The sequence below is a fragment of the Dendrobates tinctorius genome, unplaced genomic scaffold, assembly GCF_039654945.1.
Source record: "Dendrobates tinctorius isolate UK_male_01 unplaced genomic scaffold, ASM3965494v1 ptg000257l, whole genome shotgun sequence".
Classification (NCBI taxonomy): Eukaryota; Metazoa; Chordata; class Amphibia; order Anura; family Dendrobatidae; genus Dendrobates; species Dendrobates tinctorius.
The window spans coordinates 7,110,157-7,131,914 of NW_027361924.1; the positions used below are offsets into that span (position 1 = coordinate 7,110,157).

The window sequence follows — 21,758 nt, forward strand, 5'->3', positions numbered from 1 at the left end:
GAAAAAATTCTGACTCCTCTCACGAGACAAGCACCTTCTTTTTTATTAGATACAGGTGATTTCCTCAAAGTCCTACGTAATTTAGGTCCAGTTCCCGGGGACTCTTTTCTTGTGTCCTTCGATGTTAAAGATCTGTACACATCAATTCCACATGAATTGGGTATTGATTGCGTCAAGAGACGCCTGTCTAAATCCGAGATGGATAGGAATATGATAGAATTTTGCATTGAATTACTAACCCTTGTACTCACTAAAAATTACTTTCTTTTTGGGGACACATTCTATCTACAGACCAAAGGGACCGCGATGGGGTCTAATGTCGCGCCCCCTTATGCAAACACGTTTATGGCAACATTCGAAGAAGATATTGTTTACCCAGACCCCTCCTTCAAAACCCACTGTAAATTGTGGAAGAGATTCATTGATGACATTTTTTGCATCTGGACGGGGCCGGCTGACACATTAGACACATTTTTCAATACATTGAATATGGCCTGGCCGGGCCTATCTTTTACTATGACCAGAGACGAACACACAGTCAGTTTTTTGGACACGAGGATCATTAAGAACACGGAGGGATATTTGAGCACTGACTTATATGTTAAAACCACCGACCGTAACAGTTTACTACACTACAGGAGCCTACACCCCCCCTCCACCAAAAGATCCATACCTGTATCACAATTCAAGAGGGTTGAACGGATTGTCTCTGATCCGACAACCAGTAATATCAGACTGAATGAGATGCACAACAAGTTTCGCACAAGGGGCTACCCTTCAGATCTACTTGACCAAGCACGACAACCCCCGATCCGGCACCGGAGTGGGGTCTCAGGACGTCTACCCTTTGTTCACACATATCATCCATATGTGCAGATCTTACATCATTCCATACGTAGACATTGGGGCATTCTAAAGGAAGCTCATCCGGAGGTTACAGAATTCCAACAGAACTTTTTACCGTGCCACAAACGCCCCAAAAACATTAGGGACACCTTAATTAGAGCAGACATAGGCTCAGGAGTAAGATCAACTACACAAAGATTCCTTTCCACACCCAAAACAGGTACTTACCCGTGTTTACATTGTAATCAATGCAATAATGTACTCAAGGGGGATTATCTCCACCATCCCCATTCTGGGAAACGCTACCAAATTAAGGACTTCTCCACTTGTGAGACATCAAATGTGGTCTACCTGATCAAATGCCCTTGCGGTCTACTATACATTGGTGAAACCACCCAGTCCATCAGGGACCGCATAAGTAAACATAAATCTACCATCAGATGTGGAAATACACTATTACCGATACCACATCATTTTATCACGGCAGGCCATACCATTCCTCAATTAAAATTTTGTGTCATAGAACATGTGCCCCCTCCACGTAGAGGCGGCAACCGTATCCAACTCCTTAAGAGAAGAGAGGCCTTTTGGATACATGAATTACATACTTTAGCACCTAAGGGCCTTAATAGGGACTATGATTTACTGTCCTTCATATAAGGGATTTGTGAACATATAGTCATATAGTCCTGTGATTCAATAAACATATATATGGTAATGTGTTCTGCCATTAAGTCATGTCATTTTTGCCTCACTCTAACGCATTGTTTTGATTTTGCAGAGTCGTCAATTCTGAACTACACGCAAATGTCACCGATTGTCTTTGTTACTCCCTCGGACTTCCCCCTCCTGCCTCCTTCAAGCTAAAAAAAATTTTTCTACATTTTTTCTACATATTATAGTTTTTAAACTATTTTCTATTTTTCATCCATTAGAATCTCTCTTGATTTGGAACACCAATTGAGATATTTTGAACTCACTCTTATGTAGGACATTATGAAACAAAAAACTTTTTCCTACATTGGCTTAAGATAGATTGCTCAATCTGCATACTGTTCACATTTACATAATCATTTTCCTTGCCCGTCTTTTTTAGATATAACCGCATCCATATGCAATACCACATGCACATTCACTTAAATTTTACTTTCTATAAACATTCGCTCTGCGCTTCAACACAGGAAGCACAATCGCCTGTGTACGTTCAGTAGAATGACGAGCATTCCAGCGCCACCTCCCACAACACGCCCCTTCATCTCACTAAGCCTATCAGCGCATTCAAATGGACGCCAACGTCACTTCCGGTGACGCGGTCCAATCAATCTGATGATGTCCCGCCCACCGTCTATTTAAAATCCATGGTGCACGCTATGGGCACCCTGGCTACAAGCGGTGGATACCGCGTTCTTCTTGACACATCACGCCGCCACCCACCAACGGTAAGCCCACCTCTAACTGGACATCTATATATATACATTATTATGTAGCGCTACTTAACCCCTCATACACTATACATTTCTGTTTAACAGCGTGGTGAGGGTTCTCTATGGAATTGAAACTTACAATCGATTCCTAATCTGACACTAAGTGAGTAAATTTATTGGTGGCTCATTGTCAATTTTAACTCCCCAATACATTGAGTGAAACTTCTTTGTTTTTTATGATCTACAGACCCCTCACATAGGATTCTTTACGGTATCTTTACAGATTACTCCAGTTACAAATTTTTATCGGTTGGTATCTATAATACTTCATTGGCATTTATCATAAAAACATGGTACATTTACATTTTAGTCCTCTGTTATAGTCACAATTTCCTTTCTTTCAAGATGAATGAGAATCATTCTCAACACGGATCAGACCATTCACACCACTAACATAGTGGTACCTTACTATTGAGTGAGTAGTGACGGACCATTGATTCCTGTTACTAACTTAATACAATTATTATTATATATACTACATATGTACTCTCTTCTCTGTCACTCTAGATACATTGCAGATCTATTCAAGAGAGCAGACTGGGTAGGTTATATACCTTCCCCCTTTTTTTCCTTCCCTTAATTTTTTTCCTAAGAAATGTTTTTCCTCCCTTTCCCTATACCTCAATCCGTCCCATCCATCACTAGTGCACTACTATGAATACATTGTGTTATCCACTGTGTGTTATCTTAATTATTTGTACACTATGTAGCCTTTGACTTGTACTGTACATTTGTATCTGATTTGCAGCTTACTGATGAAGGCTTGTATGTGAAAGCCGAAACGTCTAATTATTGAGACTGCAAATAAAAATCTTCACTTTGCAACAAGTTGAGTGCCAAAAATTTATTATATTATTAATACTGGTGTGGGAACCTTCTTTTGTGCACCAACGCAGTAGTGCCACGATATATTTGTTGATGCTATTATGGGGGCCTCGGAGTGTGTGACACTTATGGCAGTCCCCCTGCCTGACGCAATTATGGGGGCCCCAGAGTGTGTGACACTTATGGCGGTCCCCATGCCTGATGCTATTATGGGGGCCTCGGAGTGTGTGACACTTATGGCGGTCCCCATGCCTGATGCTATTATGGGGGCCTCGGAGTGTGTGACACTTATGGCGGTCCCCATGCCTGATGCAGTTATAGGGGCCCCGGAGTGTGTGACACTTATGGCGGTCCCCATGCCTGATGCTATTATGGGGGCCTCGGAGTGTGTGACACTTATGGCGGTCCCCCTGCCTGATGCTATTATGGGGGCCCCGGAGTGTGTGACACTTATGGCGGTCCCCATGCCTGATGCTATTATGGGGGCCTTGGAGTGTGTGACACTTATGGCGGTCCCCATGCCTGATGCTATTATGGGGGCCCCAGAGTGTGTGACACTTATGGCGGTCCCCCTGCCTGACGCAATTATGGGGGCCCCAGAGTGTGTGACACTTATGGCGGTCCCCATGCCTGACGCAATTATGGGGGCCCCAGAGTGTGTGATACTTATGGCGGTCCCCATGCCTGATGCTATTATGGGGGCCTTGGAGTGTGTGACACTTATGGCGGTCCCCATGCCTGATGCAGTTATAGGGGCCCCGGAGTGTGTGACACTTATGGCGGTCCCCATGCCTGATGCTATTATGGGGGCCTCGGAGTGTGTGACACTTATGGCGGTCCCCCTGCCTGATGCTATTATGGGGGCCCCGGAGTGTGTGACACTTATGGCGGTCCCCATGCCTGATGCTATTATGGGGGCCTTGGAGTGTGTGACACTTATGGCGGTCCCCATGCCTGATGCTATTATGGGGGCCCCAGAGTGTGTGACACTTATGGCGGTCCCCATGCCTGATGCTATTATGGGGGCCCCGGAGTGTGTGACACTTATGGCGGTCCCCATGCCTGATGCAATTATAGGGGCCCCGGAGTGTGTGACACTTATGGCGGTCCCCATGCCTGATGCTATTATGGGGGCCCCAGAGTGTGTGACACTTATGGCGGTCCCCATGCCTGACACAGTTATGGGGGCCTCAGAGTGTGTGACACTTATTGCGGTCCCCATGCCTGATGCTATTATGGGGGCCCCGGAGTGCGTGACACTTATGGCGGTCCCCATGCCTGACGCAGTTATAGGGGCCCCGGAGTGTGTGACACTTATGGCGGTCCCCATGCCTGATGCTATAATGGGGGCCCCAGAGTGTGTGACACTTATGGCGGTCCCCATGCCTGACACAGTTATGGGGGCCTCAGAGTGTGTGACACTTATGGCGGTCCCCATGCCTGATGCTATTATGGGGGCCTCAGAGTGTGTGACACTTATGGCGGTCCCCATGCCTGACACAGTTATGGGGGCCTCAGGGTGTGTGACACTTATGGCGGTCCCCATGCCTGATGCTATTATGGGGGCCCCAGAGTGCGTGACACTTATGGCGGTCCCCATGCCTGACACAGTTATGGGGGCCTCAGAGTGTGTGACACTTATGGCGGTCCCCATGCCTGATGCTATTATGGGGGCCCCGAAGTGCGTGACACTTATGGCGGTCCCCATGCCTGACGCAGTTATAGGGGCCCCGGAGTGTGTGACACTTATGGCGGTCCCCATGCCTGATGCTGTTATGGGGGCCCCAGAGTGCGTGACACTTATGGCGGTCCCCATGCCTGACACAGTTATGGGGGCCTCAGAGTGTGTGACACTTATGGCGGTCCCCATGCCTGATGCTATTATGGGGGCCCCGGAGTGCGTGACACTTATGGCGGTCCCCATGCCTGACGCAGTTATAGGGGCCCCGGAGTGTGTGACACTTATGGCGGTCCCCATGCCTGATGCTATTATGGGGGCCCCAGAGTGTGTGACACTTATGGCGGTCCCCATGCCTTATGTAGTTATAGGGGCCCCGGAGTGTGTGACACTTATGGCGGTCCCCATGCCTGATGCTATTATGGGGGCCCCGGAGTGTGTGACACTTATGGGTTTCCCCATGCCTGACGCAATTATGGGGGCCTCAGAGTGTGTGACACTTATGGCGGTCCCCATGCCTGATGCTATTATGGGGGCCCCGGAGTGCGTGACACTTATGGCGGTCCCCATGCCTGACGCAGTTATAGGGGCCCCGGAGTGTGTGACACTTATGGCGGTCCCCATGCCTGATGCTATTATGGGGGCCCCAGAGTGTGTGACACTTATGGCGGTCCCCATGCCTTATGTAGTTATAGGGGCCTCAGAGTGTGTGACACTTATGGCGGTCCCCATGCCTGATGCTATTATGGGGGCCCCGGAGTGTGTGACACTTATGGGTTTCCCCATGCCTGACGCAATTATGGGGGCCCCGGAGTGTGTGACACTTATGGCTGTCCCCATGCCTGATGCTATTATGGGGGCCTCGGAGTGTGTGACACTTATGGCGGTCCCCCTGCCCGAGACATTAGGGGTCACCATGCCAACAACTATTTTTCTGTTTTCGCACATCGGAAATGTTTGTAACCCTCCCTTGTGCCATTGTACGACCCTTCCATCCATGGTGTAGGTCTATGGTAGAATTGGGTTTGTCAGGTCAGCCATGTTTACCTCAGTTTCATCATTCACACCCCAGTATTACACAGGACAGGCTCCAGTAATGGCGGCCAGAGATGTCTGGACAGAGTCGGTGCGGCAGCAGACAGGACGGGCCCTTTGTTATGGAGGAGCTGTGTTTGCTCACGTCTGTGGGAACAGGGGCAGAGAAGAGTCTCCTATAAAGGGGCCTTGTCTGCCCGCGCCCCTCCTGCCCGCTCCCTCACTGTATATTTTCCTGTCAGACACACTTAAACATGGCCGCCATCTGGCTTTCCAGGGAATACTGCAATGGATAGTAACATAACAAGACGGCGCAGTGTTTAATACACGGAGCCCTGGTCCTCATCACAGACCATCATGGCTGCCAGACCGGTCAGTGCAGATCCTATGGACGAGGGACACTGTTGCCTCATCACTAATATCATCACGTATTGATGAAGATGACGGTGACATTGCCATCTCCATGTCATGTGGCTAAAGCCTCCATGCAGCTTGAGGGGATTCAGAGTTGCTGTTGGCGGCCATCACAGGCCGGCTGACACTTTATAGGCCTCACGTATTGTATTCAGATTTGTTGCTATGGGCAACGGCTCTAAAGTCTATGCAGGGTATAAGGAAGGCTGGAGGGGGTGCAGGGGGCTTCATTTTAGTGGTTTTGCCAGAATTGTTCTCTTCTGTAATTTCTGGTTACCAAAAGTCTGCACGCCCCTGTTAAATGCCAGCTTTTTGCCATATAAAAATAAATCCTGTCCAGCAAAATTAGTTTAATAAAATTAACAAAACTATAATAATGTGGTTGCACAAGTATGAACACCCTCTTGTAGTTGGAGATGTGGTTGTGCTCAGAATCACGGCCGCCATCATTTATAGGGATCGTGATTTGCCCCATAAAAAGTTTTGCTGTTCTTGGTGGATTTTCCTGACATTTTCTGATCCGTAAACAGCTGACAACACAGCAAAGGGATCTCACTGGTGAAAGTTATCAGTCAGGAGAAGGGTGTAAAAAAATGCCCAAGTTATTAGACAAACCATCGAGCATTGTGAAGACGTCTTCAAGAAGTAGAGTAAATTTGGCTCAACAGTGACATTACCTAGAACTGGATGTACTAGAAAATTGATGAAAAGACCAGAAGAAAATTGGTCCGGGAGATTGCCAAAAGGCCGTCAGCAACATTAAAGGAGCTGCAAGTCATGATTGTGTCCTGCATTTGACAACAATCTCCCATATGTAAATCCTGTTGGGTTGGGTGGCAAGATGGAAGCCTTTTCTTCCAAAGATAATCATTCAGACCCCACTATGTTTGCCAAAACCTCTTATCAAGTCCGCCAAAAATATGCGGGAAACATGTTATGTCTGATGAGACGAAGGGGGATCTTTTTGATCATAATTACAAAAGGTACAAAGCCAACACGGCGCATCACCATCCCTACAGTGAGGCATGGTGAAGGAAACATTGTGTTTTTGGGCTGTTTTTCAGCAGCTGGAACTGGGGCTTTAGTAAAGATAGAGGGAGTTATGAACAATTTCAACTATCAAAACCCCTGCTGAAAAGGAATTTCACCTTTCAGCGCAAGAACAACCCTAAGCGACCTCCAAATCACCAAAAGAATGGCTTCCCCAGAAGAAGATGAAAATTTTGGTAAGGCCCAGGCTGATCCTAGACCTGAACCCAAGTGACAATCTCTGGGTGACCTGAAGAGGGCGCAGTACACAGTAGTTGCCCCCACAATCTACAGAGAAGAGGGGGCAAAGATCATCAGTTCTATATGTGCCGCACTGATATATCCAAAAAGACTGAATGCCATCAGAAGTTCAAAGGAGACTTCAAGAAAGTATTAGTTATAGGGTGCGCATATTTATACAACCATATAATTTTACTTCTTTATTTTTCTTTTTCCACCTGAATGTATTTGTTTTTCTATAGATTTGTACAGACTATGGTTAAATCAAAGGTGTAAAAAGTTCTGAAAGGTTTGTTCTTGGTAGGATTTATTTCCATGACAAAGACCTGGCATTGTAACAGGGGTGTGTAGACTTCTTATATCCATTGTATGTCATTTTTTTCAGATACAGGAGTCATTCAGGTGGGTGACGACCTCAGTGTGAGCTGTACTGTCGACTGTGTTGGTTGTCACCCAGTTTTCCCAGGTACTGATATAACTAATGCATAGAAGTGACTGAGGAGGGCGGCCCGGGACTGTTACTGGGGGGCTGATCTCAGATACCGTACAGGTGGTGAGTGACATGACGACCTCCCGGTGACACCGGACCAGTCAGAACCAAGACCATTTCCGTTTTTCTGTAGAAACTTCTGGGAAACGTGTGTTCCTACAGATACGACGGCAGCAAACGGAAAGTTCCCTCATTATAAACCTGCAACGTCAGATAAAGGCAGCGGCCAAAAGAGGAAGCGACGCCTGACAGCGCGGGAGACAGCGGTTATATGTAACAGGGCTGCTGAGCCGTGTATCTAATCGCATCCTCTGTGATACTGTCTGCTGAGCCGTGTATCTAATCCTATCCTGTGTGATACGGACTGCTGAGCCGTGTATCTAATCGCATCCTCTGTGATACTGACTGCTGAGCCATGTATCTAATCCTATCCTGTGTGATACTGACTGCAGAGCCATGTATCTAATCCTCTCCTGTGTGATACTGACTGCAGAGCCGTATATCTAATCCTCTCCAGTGTGATACTGACTGCTGAGCCGTGTATCTAATCCTCTCCTGTGTGATACTGTCTGCTGAGCCGTGTATGTAATCTTATCCTGTGTGATACTGTCTGCTGAGCCGTGTATCTAATCCGCTCCTGTGTGATACTGACTGCTGAGCCGTGTATCTAATCCTATCCTGTGTGATACTGACTGCTGAGCCATGTATCTAATCTTATCCTGTGTGATACTGTCTGCTGAGCCATGCATCTAATCCTATCCTGTGTGATACTGACTGCTGCTGAGCCGTGTATCTAATCCTCTCCTGTGTGATACTGTCTGCTGAGCCGTGTATCTAATCCTCTCCTGTGTGATACTGACTGCTGAGCCGTGTATCTAATCCTATCCTGTGTGATACTGCCTGCTGAGCCGTGTATCTAATCCCATCCTCTGTGATACTGTCTGCTGAGCCGTGTATCTAATCCTATCCTGTGTGATACTGACTGCTGAGCCGTGTATCTAATCCTATCCTGTGTGATACTGACTGCTGAGCCATGTATCTAATCCTATCCTGTGTGATACTGTCTGCTGAGCCGTGTATCTAATCCTATCCTGTGTGATACTGCCTGCTGAGCCGTGTATCTAATCCCATCCTCTGTGATACTGTCTGCTGAGCCGTGTATCTAATCCTATCCTGTGTGAAACTGCCTGCTGACTGTCTGCTGAGCCGTGTATCTAATCCTATCCTCTGTGATACTGACTGCTGAGCCATGTATCTAATCCTATCCTGTGTGATACTGTCTGCTGAGCCGTGTATCTAATCCCATCCTCTGTGATACTGACTGCTGAGTCGTGTATCTAATCCTATCCTGTGTGATACTGACTGCTGAGCCGTGTATCTAATCCCATCCTCTGTGATACTGACTGCTGAGTCGTGAATCTAATCCTATCCTGTGTGATACTGACTGCTGAGCCGTGTATCTAATCCCATCCTCTGTGATACTGTCTGCTAAGCCGTGTATCTAATCCTATCCTGTGTGATACTGACTGCTGAGCCATGTATCTAATCCCATCCTCTGTGATACTGACTGCTGAGCCATGTATCTAATCCTATCCTGTGTGATACTGTCTGCTGAGCCGTGTATCCAATCCCATCCTCTGTGATACTGACTGCTGAGTCGTGTATCTAATCCTATCCTGTGTGATACTGACTGCTGAGCCGTGTATCTAATCCCATCCTCTGTGATACTGACTGCTGAGTCGTGAATCTAATCCTATCCTGTGTGATACTGACTGCTGAGCCGTGTATCTAATCCCATCCTCTGTGATACTGTCTGCTGAGCCGTGTATCTAATCCTATCCTGTGTGATACTGACTGTAGAGCCATGTATCTAATCCCATCCTCTGTGATACTGACTGCTGAGCCGTGTATCTAATCCTATCCTGTGTGATACTGACTGCTGAGCCGTGTATCTAAACCCATCCTCTGTGATACTGACTGCTGAGTCGTGAATCTAATCCTGTCCTGTGTGATACTGTCTGCTGAGCCGTGTATCTAATCCTATCCTCTGTGATACTGACTGCTGAGTCGTGTATCTAATCCTATCCTGTGTGATACTGACTGCTTAGCCATGTATCTAATCCTATCCTGTGTGATACTGACTGCTGAGCCGTGTATCTAATCCTATCCTGTGTGATACTGTCTGCTGAGCCGTGTATCTAATCCTATCCTGTGTGATACTGACTGCTGAGCCGTGTATCTAATCCTATCCTGTGTGATACTGACTGCTGAGCCGTGTATCTAATCCTCTCCTGTGTGATACTGTCTGCTGAGCCGTGTATCTAATCCTACTCTAAACTAAGCTGATGTATGAGATACTGTTATTCTTCCATCATGATAGGATTAGATACACAGCTCAGCAGACAGTACCTTACAATAGTCTTGGATGCAGTAGTTCAGCAGATAGTATCACGCAGGATAGGCTTAGATACATCAGCTCTGCAGTATCCTCCCAACTCCCCCTCAGCCCCCGTTCCCCTGTCCCCCCTGCTTTGCCTTCTGTCCCTTCTCCCCCATTGTCCTGGCTTTCTGCAGGCCGGGCCTCTGGCTTCAAGACCCGCTCGCTCCTTTGTTTCCCGCTTGCTCTGAATAGAATGTATTCTCGGAGATCAGGGGTTGTCAGGACCGGACATTTCTGTGTGTTTAAATATGCCATCTTCAATCACAGTCGGCAGGGGCCGAACACCCCTAGACCTCGCCGTGGAGCCAAACACCCCAAGAGCCCTCAGCGGGGACAAACACCTCCAGATCCCACCGGCAAGGGCCAAACACCTCTAGAGCCCTCAGCGGGGACAAACACCCCCCCAGAGCCCACCGTGAGACCAAACACCTCTAGAGCTTGCTGTGGGACCAAACACCCCCAGAGCCCGCCGCGGGGCCAAACACCTCCAGAGCCCACCGGCAAGGGCCAAACACCTCTAGAGCCCTCAGCGGGGACAAACACCCCCAGAGCCCACCGCAGGGTCAAACACCTCCAGAGCCCATAGGCAAGGGCCAAACACCTCTAGAGCCCACGGCAGGACCAAACACCTCCAGAGCCCGCGGTAGGACCAAACACCTCCAGAGCCCGTGGCAGGACCAAACACCTCCAGAGCCCGCGGTAGGACCAAACACCTCCAGAGCCCGTGGCAGGACCAAACACCTCCAGAGCCCGCGGTAGGACCAAACACCTGCAGAGCCCGCGGCAGGACCAAACACCTGCAGAGCCCGCGGCAGGACCAAACACCTCCAGAGCCCGCGGCAGGACCAAGCACCCCTAGAGCCCTCAGCGGGGCCAAACACCTCTAGAGCCCGCGGCAGGACCAAACACCCCTAGAGCCCTCAGCGGGGCCAAACACCTCTAGAGCCCGCGGCAGGACCAAACACCTCCAGAACCCGTGGCAGGACCAAACACCTCCAGAGCCCGCGGTAGGACCAAACACCTGCAGAGCCCGCGGTAGGACCAAACACCTGCAGAGCCCGCGGCAGGACCAAACACCTCCAGAGCCCGCGGCAGGACCAAACACCCCTAGAGCCCTCAGCGGGGACAAACACCTCTAGAGCCCTCAGCGGGGACAAACACCCCAAGAGCCCTCTGGCAGGGGCCAGACACCTCCAGAGCCCGCTGCTGGGCCAAAAAAGCTCAGAGCCCACGGCAGGGCCAAACACCCCCTGAACCCACTGCAGGACCTGCAGAGCAATGGTGGACTTTAAGGGTTAAAGGAGCCCTATATTATATAGGTAATAATCTTCATGTGATGTAGAGAGACTCAAAGTCCATATTCCTCCCCCTCCTTCCCCATCACACGAGGCCGGGACACAAGGGCTGGCAGGTACGTGGGCCCCGCCGGAGGGTCGGCCTCCTCTATCATCACAGCCCCATTCACCTGTATCTGGGAAAGCTGGATGATAAGCAATATGGCTGCACTCCTATAGAGATTGGCTAAGGATGTATCACTGTACCCACAGCTGAGGGTCTGCTACAGTGTATCAGGTGGTCTCCAGACGGATACATTTTTCCTGCACTGATACATTGTAACAAACAGGGCAGGAAAAGAGCGTGGTGCTGCTTCACTGTCACAGTCCTGCTAGGGAGCTGATGTCTCACAGCTGATGGTTTGTTGTACTTGTATCCAGACTGGCGCTGCACTGATACACTGTAACAATCAGAAATGCAACGAGTCTTGCGCTGCTGAGGAGCTCACCGCACCATTGAGGGGTCACACTGGACACAACTGGAACGAACCCTCAGCTGTGAGGCCATGTAAGCGATAGTGTTCCCATTCACTGACAGCTAGCAGAGATCCTGAAAATGGGGAGGAATTGAAGCAGAAAGTCTATAAGAAAGTTGCAGTAATGGGCGGAGGGCGGACACGTAATATCTGCAGGTTCTGTCCTGATACAGGGGATGTGAGGAGCAGGTGCCATCGGCTGGCGGACCCCCGCTGTCGCCCATCATTCCCCTGTCTATAATTGGAGCTGATTCCCTGCCTGTTAATTGGGAAGTTGTGGGGTCTCTGTGAGGGGAGGGGGCCTTCTGCAGGGCCTTACTAACCCCATTGGCTCTTAAAGGGTTATTATTTGCCATTCCAGTCACGTGTGCCTATAACGCAGGGTCTTTGTTGTCTCATCCCAGTGGGGGGGCTTCTATAGAGAGAGGATGAGAGGCAGGGAGAGACCGCTTTGCCTGCCATAAGGTCCAGCCACTCCGTGTCCCCATCCTCCGCACGCCACGGAAAACAAAAAAATCCGGGACTGTTCCGGGATCCGGCCGATTCCAGGGAGACGGCGGTGGAAGATTCTGGGGTCTTCATGCTGCTGAAGGGGAGACTGGTCACCCACCCTGTCGATCAGCGCGATTAGAAGAGAGGTATGATTGGCACCGGGATTATGGGGGGTTGAGGTGGGGGGCACCATAAGGAAGGAAGGGGTTAAATATACATGGCATCCACCACCATGCTGGGTGGCAGAGCTCCCTGCCCAGACCACGCTCTAGAGAAGAAGGGCGAGACGCAGAGGATGGGAGCGGGCTACCTCACTGACCGACATCTTAACTGTGCCACTGAAGACCACCTACCGGTCCTACATTTCCATCTTTGTCCACCATGTGCTCTCCATAGTGCATTTCTGTGAAGGGTTAACTGGGCCACCAAGCTGGTCAATGGCGAGGTCATTTAAGGTGATGGCATCACTGGACGGAGTTGTGAAGTTTTCTAGATCTGGAGCTGGCGCCTCATCCGCAGCCTCTTACTTCTCATTCGACCACTCGTAGCCTAGATCTTCCATTGGGGTCCATTGGATCCTGTTGAATTTCTGTTGACTTTGCGGTGCTGATCTGGAGCCGGCGGCTTCATCGCAGACCCTCGCTCTTTATCTTATAACTTTGTATATCCATCGTTCATCTTTACTTTGTATCCGTTCCTTTTTATACTTGGCTGCACAGATTGGTTTGTGTTGAGTTTTTCTGTGTTGATCTGGAGTCGGCGGACCTCATCGCAGTCACTTGCTCCTTATCTAGAAAACTTTGTAGTCTTGTGTATCCATCTCATCAGTGTTACTTTATCAAGGATCCTTTGGCCATACAGATGGGTCCATTGGTTCCTGCTAAGTTTTTTTTATGTTGATCTGGAGCAAGCGCCTGATAAGCAGTCACTTACTTCTTATCTGATGTGTCTTCTAGATTGGTAAATGTCTTTCCTGGTTTCTATATGAAGCTCCATTCTTGCTGTATTGTGCAAGGGTACTAGGGTGAGGGTGTGAATAATAGTGCAAATTACTGCTGACGAATCATCCAACACATAAGAGGTCCATCTATGAAGAAGGCAACAGGCCATTACTAATCAGAGATATGGGGAGAATGTTTTGAGTCCCTGATCATATGGGCCTCTGAGGCTGCTCTGTGTGATGAGTCTCTGTTTCACAATGACCTTTTCCTTTAAGAGGAGCACTGTATTGGCCAACTCCTGAACGCCTTAAGGCGGCATAATGTATAATCCATCACTTAGCGATTATCAGCAGGTATGAAGGATCCAGACCTCTACAATACAGCTCTGGAGTATGATACAGGATGTACCCCAGGATAGGCAATGTAATGTATGTACACAGTGACTGCACCAGCAGAATAGTGAGTACAGCTCTGGAGTATAATACAGGGTGTAACTCAGGATCAGTAATGCGATGTATGTACACAGTGACTGCACCAGCAGAATAGTGAGTGCTGCTCTGGAGTATAATACAGGGTGTAACTCAGGATCAGTAATGTAATGTAATGTATGTACACAGTGACTGCACCAGCAGAATAGTGAGTGCAGCTCTGGGGTATAATACAGGATGTAACTCAGGATCAGTAATGTAATGTATGTACACAGTGACTGCACCAGCAGAATAGTGAGTGCAGCTCTGGAGTATAATACAGGGTGTAACTCAGGATCAGTAATGCGATGTATGTACACAGTGACTGCACCAGCAGAATAGTGAGTGCTGCTCTGGGGTATAATACAGGATGTAACTCAGGATCAGTAATGTAATGTATGTACACAGTGACTGCACCAGCAGAATAGTGAGTGCAGCTCTGGGGTATAATACAGGAGGTAACTCAGGATCAGTAATGCGATGTATGTACACAGTGACTACACCAGCAGAATAGTGAGTGCAGCTCTGGAGTATAATACAGGATGTAACTCAGGATCAGTAATGTAATGTATGTACACAGTGACTGCACCAGCAGAATAGTGAGTGCAGCTCTGGAGTATAATACAGGAGGTAACTCAGGATCAGTAATGTATGGACACAGTGACTGCACCAGCAGAATAGTGAGTGCAGCTCTGGAGTATAATACAGGGTGAGTAATACATGTACGTGGTTACTTAAATTTGTGGAAATCCCCAGGTAGATACATAAAGGTTTCTGGTTGATGTGCACCATCTTTGAAAATTCGTGGGATGCCATAATAATAATAGAACTGTCATGCATGGCAGTGAATGGGTTAATGGCTTAGGGTGACACTGGAAAGCCCCTCTAATTCCTTCTGTCCTCTGATATGATTTCTGCTCTGATTTTATCTGTGCTCTTGGGTTGGGTCCAGTAGATGAAGGGTTAAATCGCACCCAGGCGTCTTCACCGTTTCTCGTTTTCCTGCTGATGGTTTTCTCGTCTTCCTCTTTCCTTTCCTTACAGATCTCAGCCCCGGGCCAGACGGTGCGAGCAGCGGCAGCAGGATGGAGGAGCTGAGCCTGGTCAGACCAGCAGAAGACACGGCGGTGTGCGAGGATCTGGGCCGGGAGCCCTTCGGCTACGTGGGCATCGACTCCGTGCTGGACCAGATGAAGCGCAAGGCTATGAAATACGGCTTCGAGTTTAACATCATGGTGGTGGGTGAGTAAAGACGTGGAGCGATGACGGCCTCTCCTCCATGTTCTATTAGCTTCACTTTTGGAGACATTTTGGCCACAATGTAAAGGATTTTTACGAGGATGACTGTTCTTATACTTGTCAGAAATTAAAGGGATGGAATAATGGCATTTCTTCAGGTGAGCAGATCATCAGATGATTGCTGCTATCACTCTGATGAAGGAGCCATCATCAGGACTTAGAGCGTGTGACCTCACTGCTCTAATGATGTCATCATCGTCCAGTCACACACTAACTTGCTATGTACTGTGTGACCTCACTACTCTAATGATGTCATCATCATCCAGTCACACACTAACCTGCTATGTACTGTGTGACCTCACTACTCTAATGATGTCATCATCCAGTCACACACTAACCTGCTATGTACTGTGTGACCTCAATACTCTAATGATGTCATCATCATCCAGTCACACACTAACCTGCTATGTACTGTGTGACCTCACTACTCTAATGATGTCATCATCGTCCAGTCACACACTAACTTGCTATGTACTGTGTGACCTCACTACTCTTATGTCATCATCATCCAGTCACACACTAACCTGCTATGAACTGTGTGACCACTGCTCTAATGATGTCATCATCATCCAGTCACACACTAACCTGCTATGTACCGTGTGACCTCACTACTCTAATGATGTCATCATCATCCAGTCACACACTAACCTGCTATGTACTGTGTGACCTCACTGCTCTAATGATGTCATCATCGTCCAGTCACACACTAACCTGCTATGTACTGTGTGACCTCACTACTCTAATGATGTCATCATCGTCCAGTCACACACTAACCTGCTATGTACTGTTACCTCACTGCTCTAATGATGTCATCATCGTCCAGTCACACACTAACCTGCTATGTACTGTGTGACGTCACTACTCTAATGATGTCATCATCATCCAGTCACACACTAACCTGCTATGTACTGTGTGACCTCACTACTCTAATGATGTCATCATCGTCCAGTCACACACTAACCTGCTATGTACTGTGTGACGTCACTACTCTAATGATGTCATCATCATCCAGTCACACACTAACCTGCTACGTACTGTGTGACCTCACTGCTGTAATGATGTCATCATGATCCAGTCACACACTAACCTGCTATGTACTGTGTGACATCACTGCTCTAATGATGTCATCATCATCCAGTCACACACTAACCTGCTATGTACCGTGTGACCACTGCTCTAATGATGTCATCATCATCCAGTCACACACTAACCTGCTATGTACCGTGTGACCCCACTACTCTAATGATGTCATCATCATCCAGTCACACACTAACCTGCTATGTACTGTTACCTCACTGCTCTAATGATGTCATCATCGTCCAGTCACACACTAACCTGCTATGTACTGTGTGACCTCACTACTCTAATGATGTCATCATCGTCCAGTCACACACTAACCTGCTATGTACTGTGTGACCTCACTACTCTAATGATGTCATCATCATCCAGTCACACACTAACCTGCTACGTACTGTGTGACCTCACTGCTGTAAAGATGTCATCATGATCCAGTCACACACTAACCTGCTATGTACTGTGTGACATCACTGCTCTAATGATGTCATCATCATCCAGTCACACACTAACCTGCTACGTACTGTGTGACCTCACTGCTGTAATGATGTCATCATGATCCAGTCACACACTAACCTGCTATGTACTGTGTGACCTCACTGCCCTAATGATGTCATCATCATCCAGTCACACACTAACCTGCTATGTACCGTGTGACCTCACTGCTGTAAGATGTCATCATCATCCAGTCACACACAAACCTGCTATGTACTGTGTGACCTCACTACTCTATAATGATGTCATCATCGTCCAGTCACACACTAACCTGCTATGTACTGTGTGACCTCACTACTCTATAATGATGTCATCATCGTCCAGTCACACACTAACCTGCTATGTACTGTGTGACGTCACTACTCTATAATGATGTCATCATCATCCTGTCACACACTAACCTGCTATGTACCGTGTGACCTCACTACTCCAATGATGTCATCATCATCCAGTCACACACTAACCTACTATGTACTGTGTGACCTCACTACTCTATAATGATGTCATCATCATCCAGTCACACACTAACCCGCTATGTACTGTGTGACAACACTGCTCTAATGATGTCATCATCCAGTCACACACTAACCTGCTATGTACTGTGTGACCTCACTACTCTATACTGATGTCATCATCGTCCAGTCACACACTAACCCGCTATGTACTGTGTGACAACACTGCTCTAATGATGTCATCATCCAGTCACACACTAACCTGCTATGTACTGTGTGACCTCACTACTCTATAATGATGTCATCATCGTCCAGTCACACACTAACCCGCTATGTACTGTGTGACAACACTGCTCTAATGATGTCATCATCCAGTCACACACTAACCTGCTATGTACTGTGTGACCTCACTACTCTATAATGATGTCATCATCGTCCAGTCACACACTAACCCGCTATGTACTGTGTGACCTCACTGCCCTAATGATGTCATCATCATCCAGTCACACACTAACCTGCTATGTACCGTGTGACCTCACTGCTGTAAGATGTCATCATCATCCAGTCAGACACTAACCTGCTATGTACTGTGTGACCTCACTGCCCTAATGATGTCATCATCATCCAGTCACAAACTAACCTGCTATGTACCGTGTGACCTCACTACTGTAATGATGTCATCATCATCCAGTCACACACTAACCTACTATGTACTGTGTGACCTCACTACTCTATAATGATGTCATCATCGTCCAGTCACACACTAACCTGCTATGTTCCGTGTGACCTCACTGCTGTAAGATGTCATCATCATCCAGTCACACACTAACCTGCTATGTACTGTGTGACCTCACTGCCCTAATGATGTCATCATCATCCAGTCACACACTAACCTGCTATGTACCGTGTGACCTCACTGCTGTAAGATGTCATCATCATCCAGTCAGACACTAACCTGCTATGTACTGTGTGACCTCACTGCTGTAAGATGTCATCATCATCCAGTCACACACGAACCTGCTATGTACTGTGTGACGTCACTACTCTATAATGATGTCATCATCATCCAGTCACACACTAACCTGCTATGTACTGTGTGACCTCACTGCCCTAATGATGTCGTCATCATCATCCAGTCACACACTAACCTGCTATGTACTGTGTGACCTCACTACTCTATAATGATGTCATCATCATCCAGTCACACACTAACCCGCTATGTACTGTGTGACCTCACTGCTCTAATGATGTCATCATCCAGTCACACACTAACCTGCTATGTGCTGTGTGACCTCACTACTCTATAATGATGTCATCATCGTCCAGTCACACACTAACGCGCTATGTACTGTGTGACAACACTGCTCTAATGATGTCATCATCCAGTCACACACTAACCCGCTATGTACTGTGTGACAACACTGCTCTAATGATGTCATCATCCAGTCACACACTAACCTGCTATGTACTGTGTGACCTCACTACTCTATACTGATGTCATCATCGTCCAGTCACACACTAACCCGCTATGTACTGTGTGACAACACTGCTCTAATGATGTCATCATCCAGTCACACACTAACCTGCTATGTACTGTGTGACCTCACTACTCTATAATGATGTCATCATCGTCCAGTCACACACTAACCCGCTATGTACTGTGTGACAACACTGCTCTAATGATGTCATCATCCAGTCACACACTAACCTGCTATGTACTGTGTGACCTCACTACTCTATAATGATGTCATCATCGTCCAGTCACACACTAACCCGCTATGTACTGTGTGACCTCACTGCCCTAATGATGTCATCATCATCCAGTCACACACTAACCTGCTATGTACCGTGTGACCTCACTGCTGTAAGATGTCATCATCATCCAGTCAGACACTAACCTGCTATGTACTGTGTGACCTCACTGCCCTAATGATGTCATCATCATCCAGTCACAAACTAACCTGCTATGTACCGTGTGACCTCACTACTGTAATGATGTCATCATCATCCAGTCACACACTAACCTACTATGTACTGTGTGACCTCACTACTCTATAATGATGTCATCATCGTCCAGTCACACACTAACCTGCTATGTTCCGTGTGACCTCACTGCTGTAAGATGTCATCATCATCCAGTCACACACTAACCTGCTATGTACTGTGTGACCTCACTGCCCTAATGATGTCATCATCATCCAGTCACACACTAACCTGCTATGTACCGTGTGACCTCACTGCTGTAAGATGTCATCATCATCCAGTCAGACACTAACCTGCTATGTACTGTGTGACCTCACTGCTGTAAGATGTCATCATCATCCAGTCACACACGAACCTGCTATGTACTGTGTGACGTCACTACTCTATAATGATGTCATCATCATCCAGTCACACACTAACCTGCTATGTACTGTGTGACCTCACTGCCCTAATGATGTCGTCATCATCATCCAGTCACACACTAACCTGCTATGTACTGTGTGACCTCACTACTCTATAATGATGTCATCATCATCCAGTCACACACTAACCCGCTATGTACTGTGTGACCTCACTGCTCTAATGATGTCATCATCCAGTCACACACTAACCTGCTATGTGCTGTGTGACCTCACTACTCTATAATGATGTCATCATCGTCCAGTCACACACTAACGCGCTATGTACTGTGTGACAACACTGCTCTAATGATGTCATCATCCAGTCACACACTAACCTGCTATGTACTGTGTGACCTCACTACTCTATAATGATGTCATCATCGTCCAGTCACACACTAACCTGCTATGTACTGTGTGACGTCACTACTCTATAATGATGTCATCATCATCCAGTCACACACTAACCTGCTATGTACTGTGTGACCTCACTGCCCTAATGATGTCGTCATCATCATCCAGTCACACACTAACCTGCTATGTACTGTGTGACCTCACTACTCTATAATGATGTCATCATCATCCAGTCACACACTAACCCGCTATGTACTGTGTGACCTCACTGCTCTAATGATGTCATCATCCAGTCACACACTAACCTGCTATGTACTGTGTGACCTCACTACTCTATAATGATGTCATCATTGTCCAGTCACACACTAACCTGCTATGTACTGTGTGACCTCACTACTCTAATGATGTCATCATCGTCCAGTCACACACTAACCTGCTATGTACTGTGTGACAACACTGCTCTAATGATGTCATCATCCAGTCACACACTAACCTGCTATGTACTGTGTGACCTCACTGCTCTAATGATGTCATCATCCAGTCACACACTAACCTGCTATGTACTGTGTGACCTCACTGCTCTAATGATGTCATCATCGTCCAGTCACACACTAACCTGCTATGTACTGTGTGACCTCACTACTCTAATGATGTCATCATCGTCCAGTCACACACTAACCTGCTATGTACTGTTACCTCACTGCTCTAATGATGTCATCATCGTCCAGTCACACACTAACCTGCTATGTACTGTGTGACGTCACTACTCTAATGATGTCATCATCATCCAGTCACACACTAACCTGCTACGTACTGTGTGACCTCACTACTCTATAATGATGTCATCATCATCCAGTCACACACTAACCTGCTATGTACTGTGTGACCTCACTGCTGTAATGATGTCATCATGATCCAGTCACACACTAACCTGCTATGTACTGTGTGACATCACTGCTCTAATGATGTCATCATCATCCAGTCACAGACTAACCTGCTATGTACCGTGTGACCTCACTGCTGTAAGATGTCATCATCATCCAGTCAGACACTAACCTGCTATGTACTGTGTGACCTCACTGCCCTAATGATGTCATCATCATCCAGTCACACACTAACCTGCTATGTACCGTGTGACCTCACTACTCTAATGATGTCATCATCATCCAGTCACACACTAACCTACTATGTACTGTGTGACCTCACTACTCTATAATGATGTCATCATCGTCCAGTCACACACTAACCTGCTATGTTCCGTGTGACCTCACTGCTGTAAGATGTCATCATCATCCAGTCACACACTAACCTGCTATGTACTGTGTGACCTCACTGCCCTAATGATGTCATCATCATCCAGTCACACACTAACCTGCTATGTACCGTGTGACCTCACTGCTGTAAGATGTCATCATCATCCAGTCAGACACTAACCTGCTATGTACTGTGTGACCTCACTGCTGTAAGATGTCATCATCATCCAGTCACACACGAACCTGCTATGTACTGTGT

General features: G+C 47.5%; 1 protein-coding gene across 4 annotated transcripts in view; it reads left to right on the forward strand.

Annotated features, from left to right (window-relative positions):
* SEPTIN12 (septin 12) overlaps positions 1 to 21,758 on the forward strand; it is a 107,789-nt gene that overhangs the window by 71,318 nt on the left and 14,713 nt on the right. For 2 of the 4 annotated variants that reach the window (XM_073558582.1, XM_073558583.1), the window contains exon 3: positions 15,236 to 15,433. In XM_073558582.1, the coding sequence (XP_073414683.1) occupies positions 15,236 to 15,433 (198 nt within the window). Of the gene's footprint in view, positions 1 to 12,468; positions 12,930 to 13,130; positions 13,239 to 15,235; positions 15,434 to 21,758 lie in introns of those variants that run through there. The other 2 variants (XM_073558584.1, XM_073558585.1) reach the window with 2 other exon arrangements.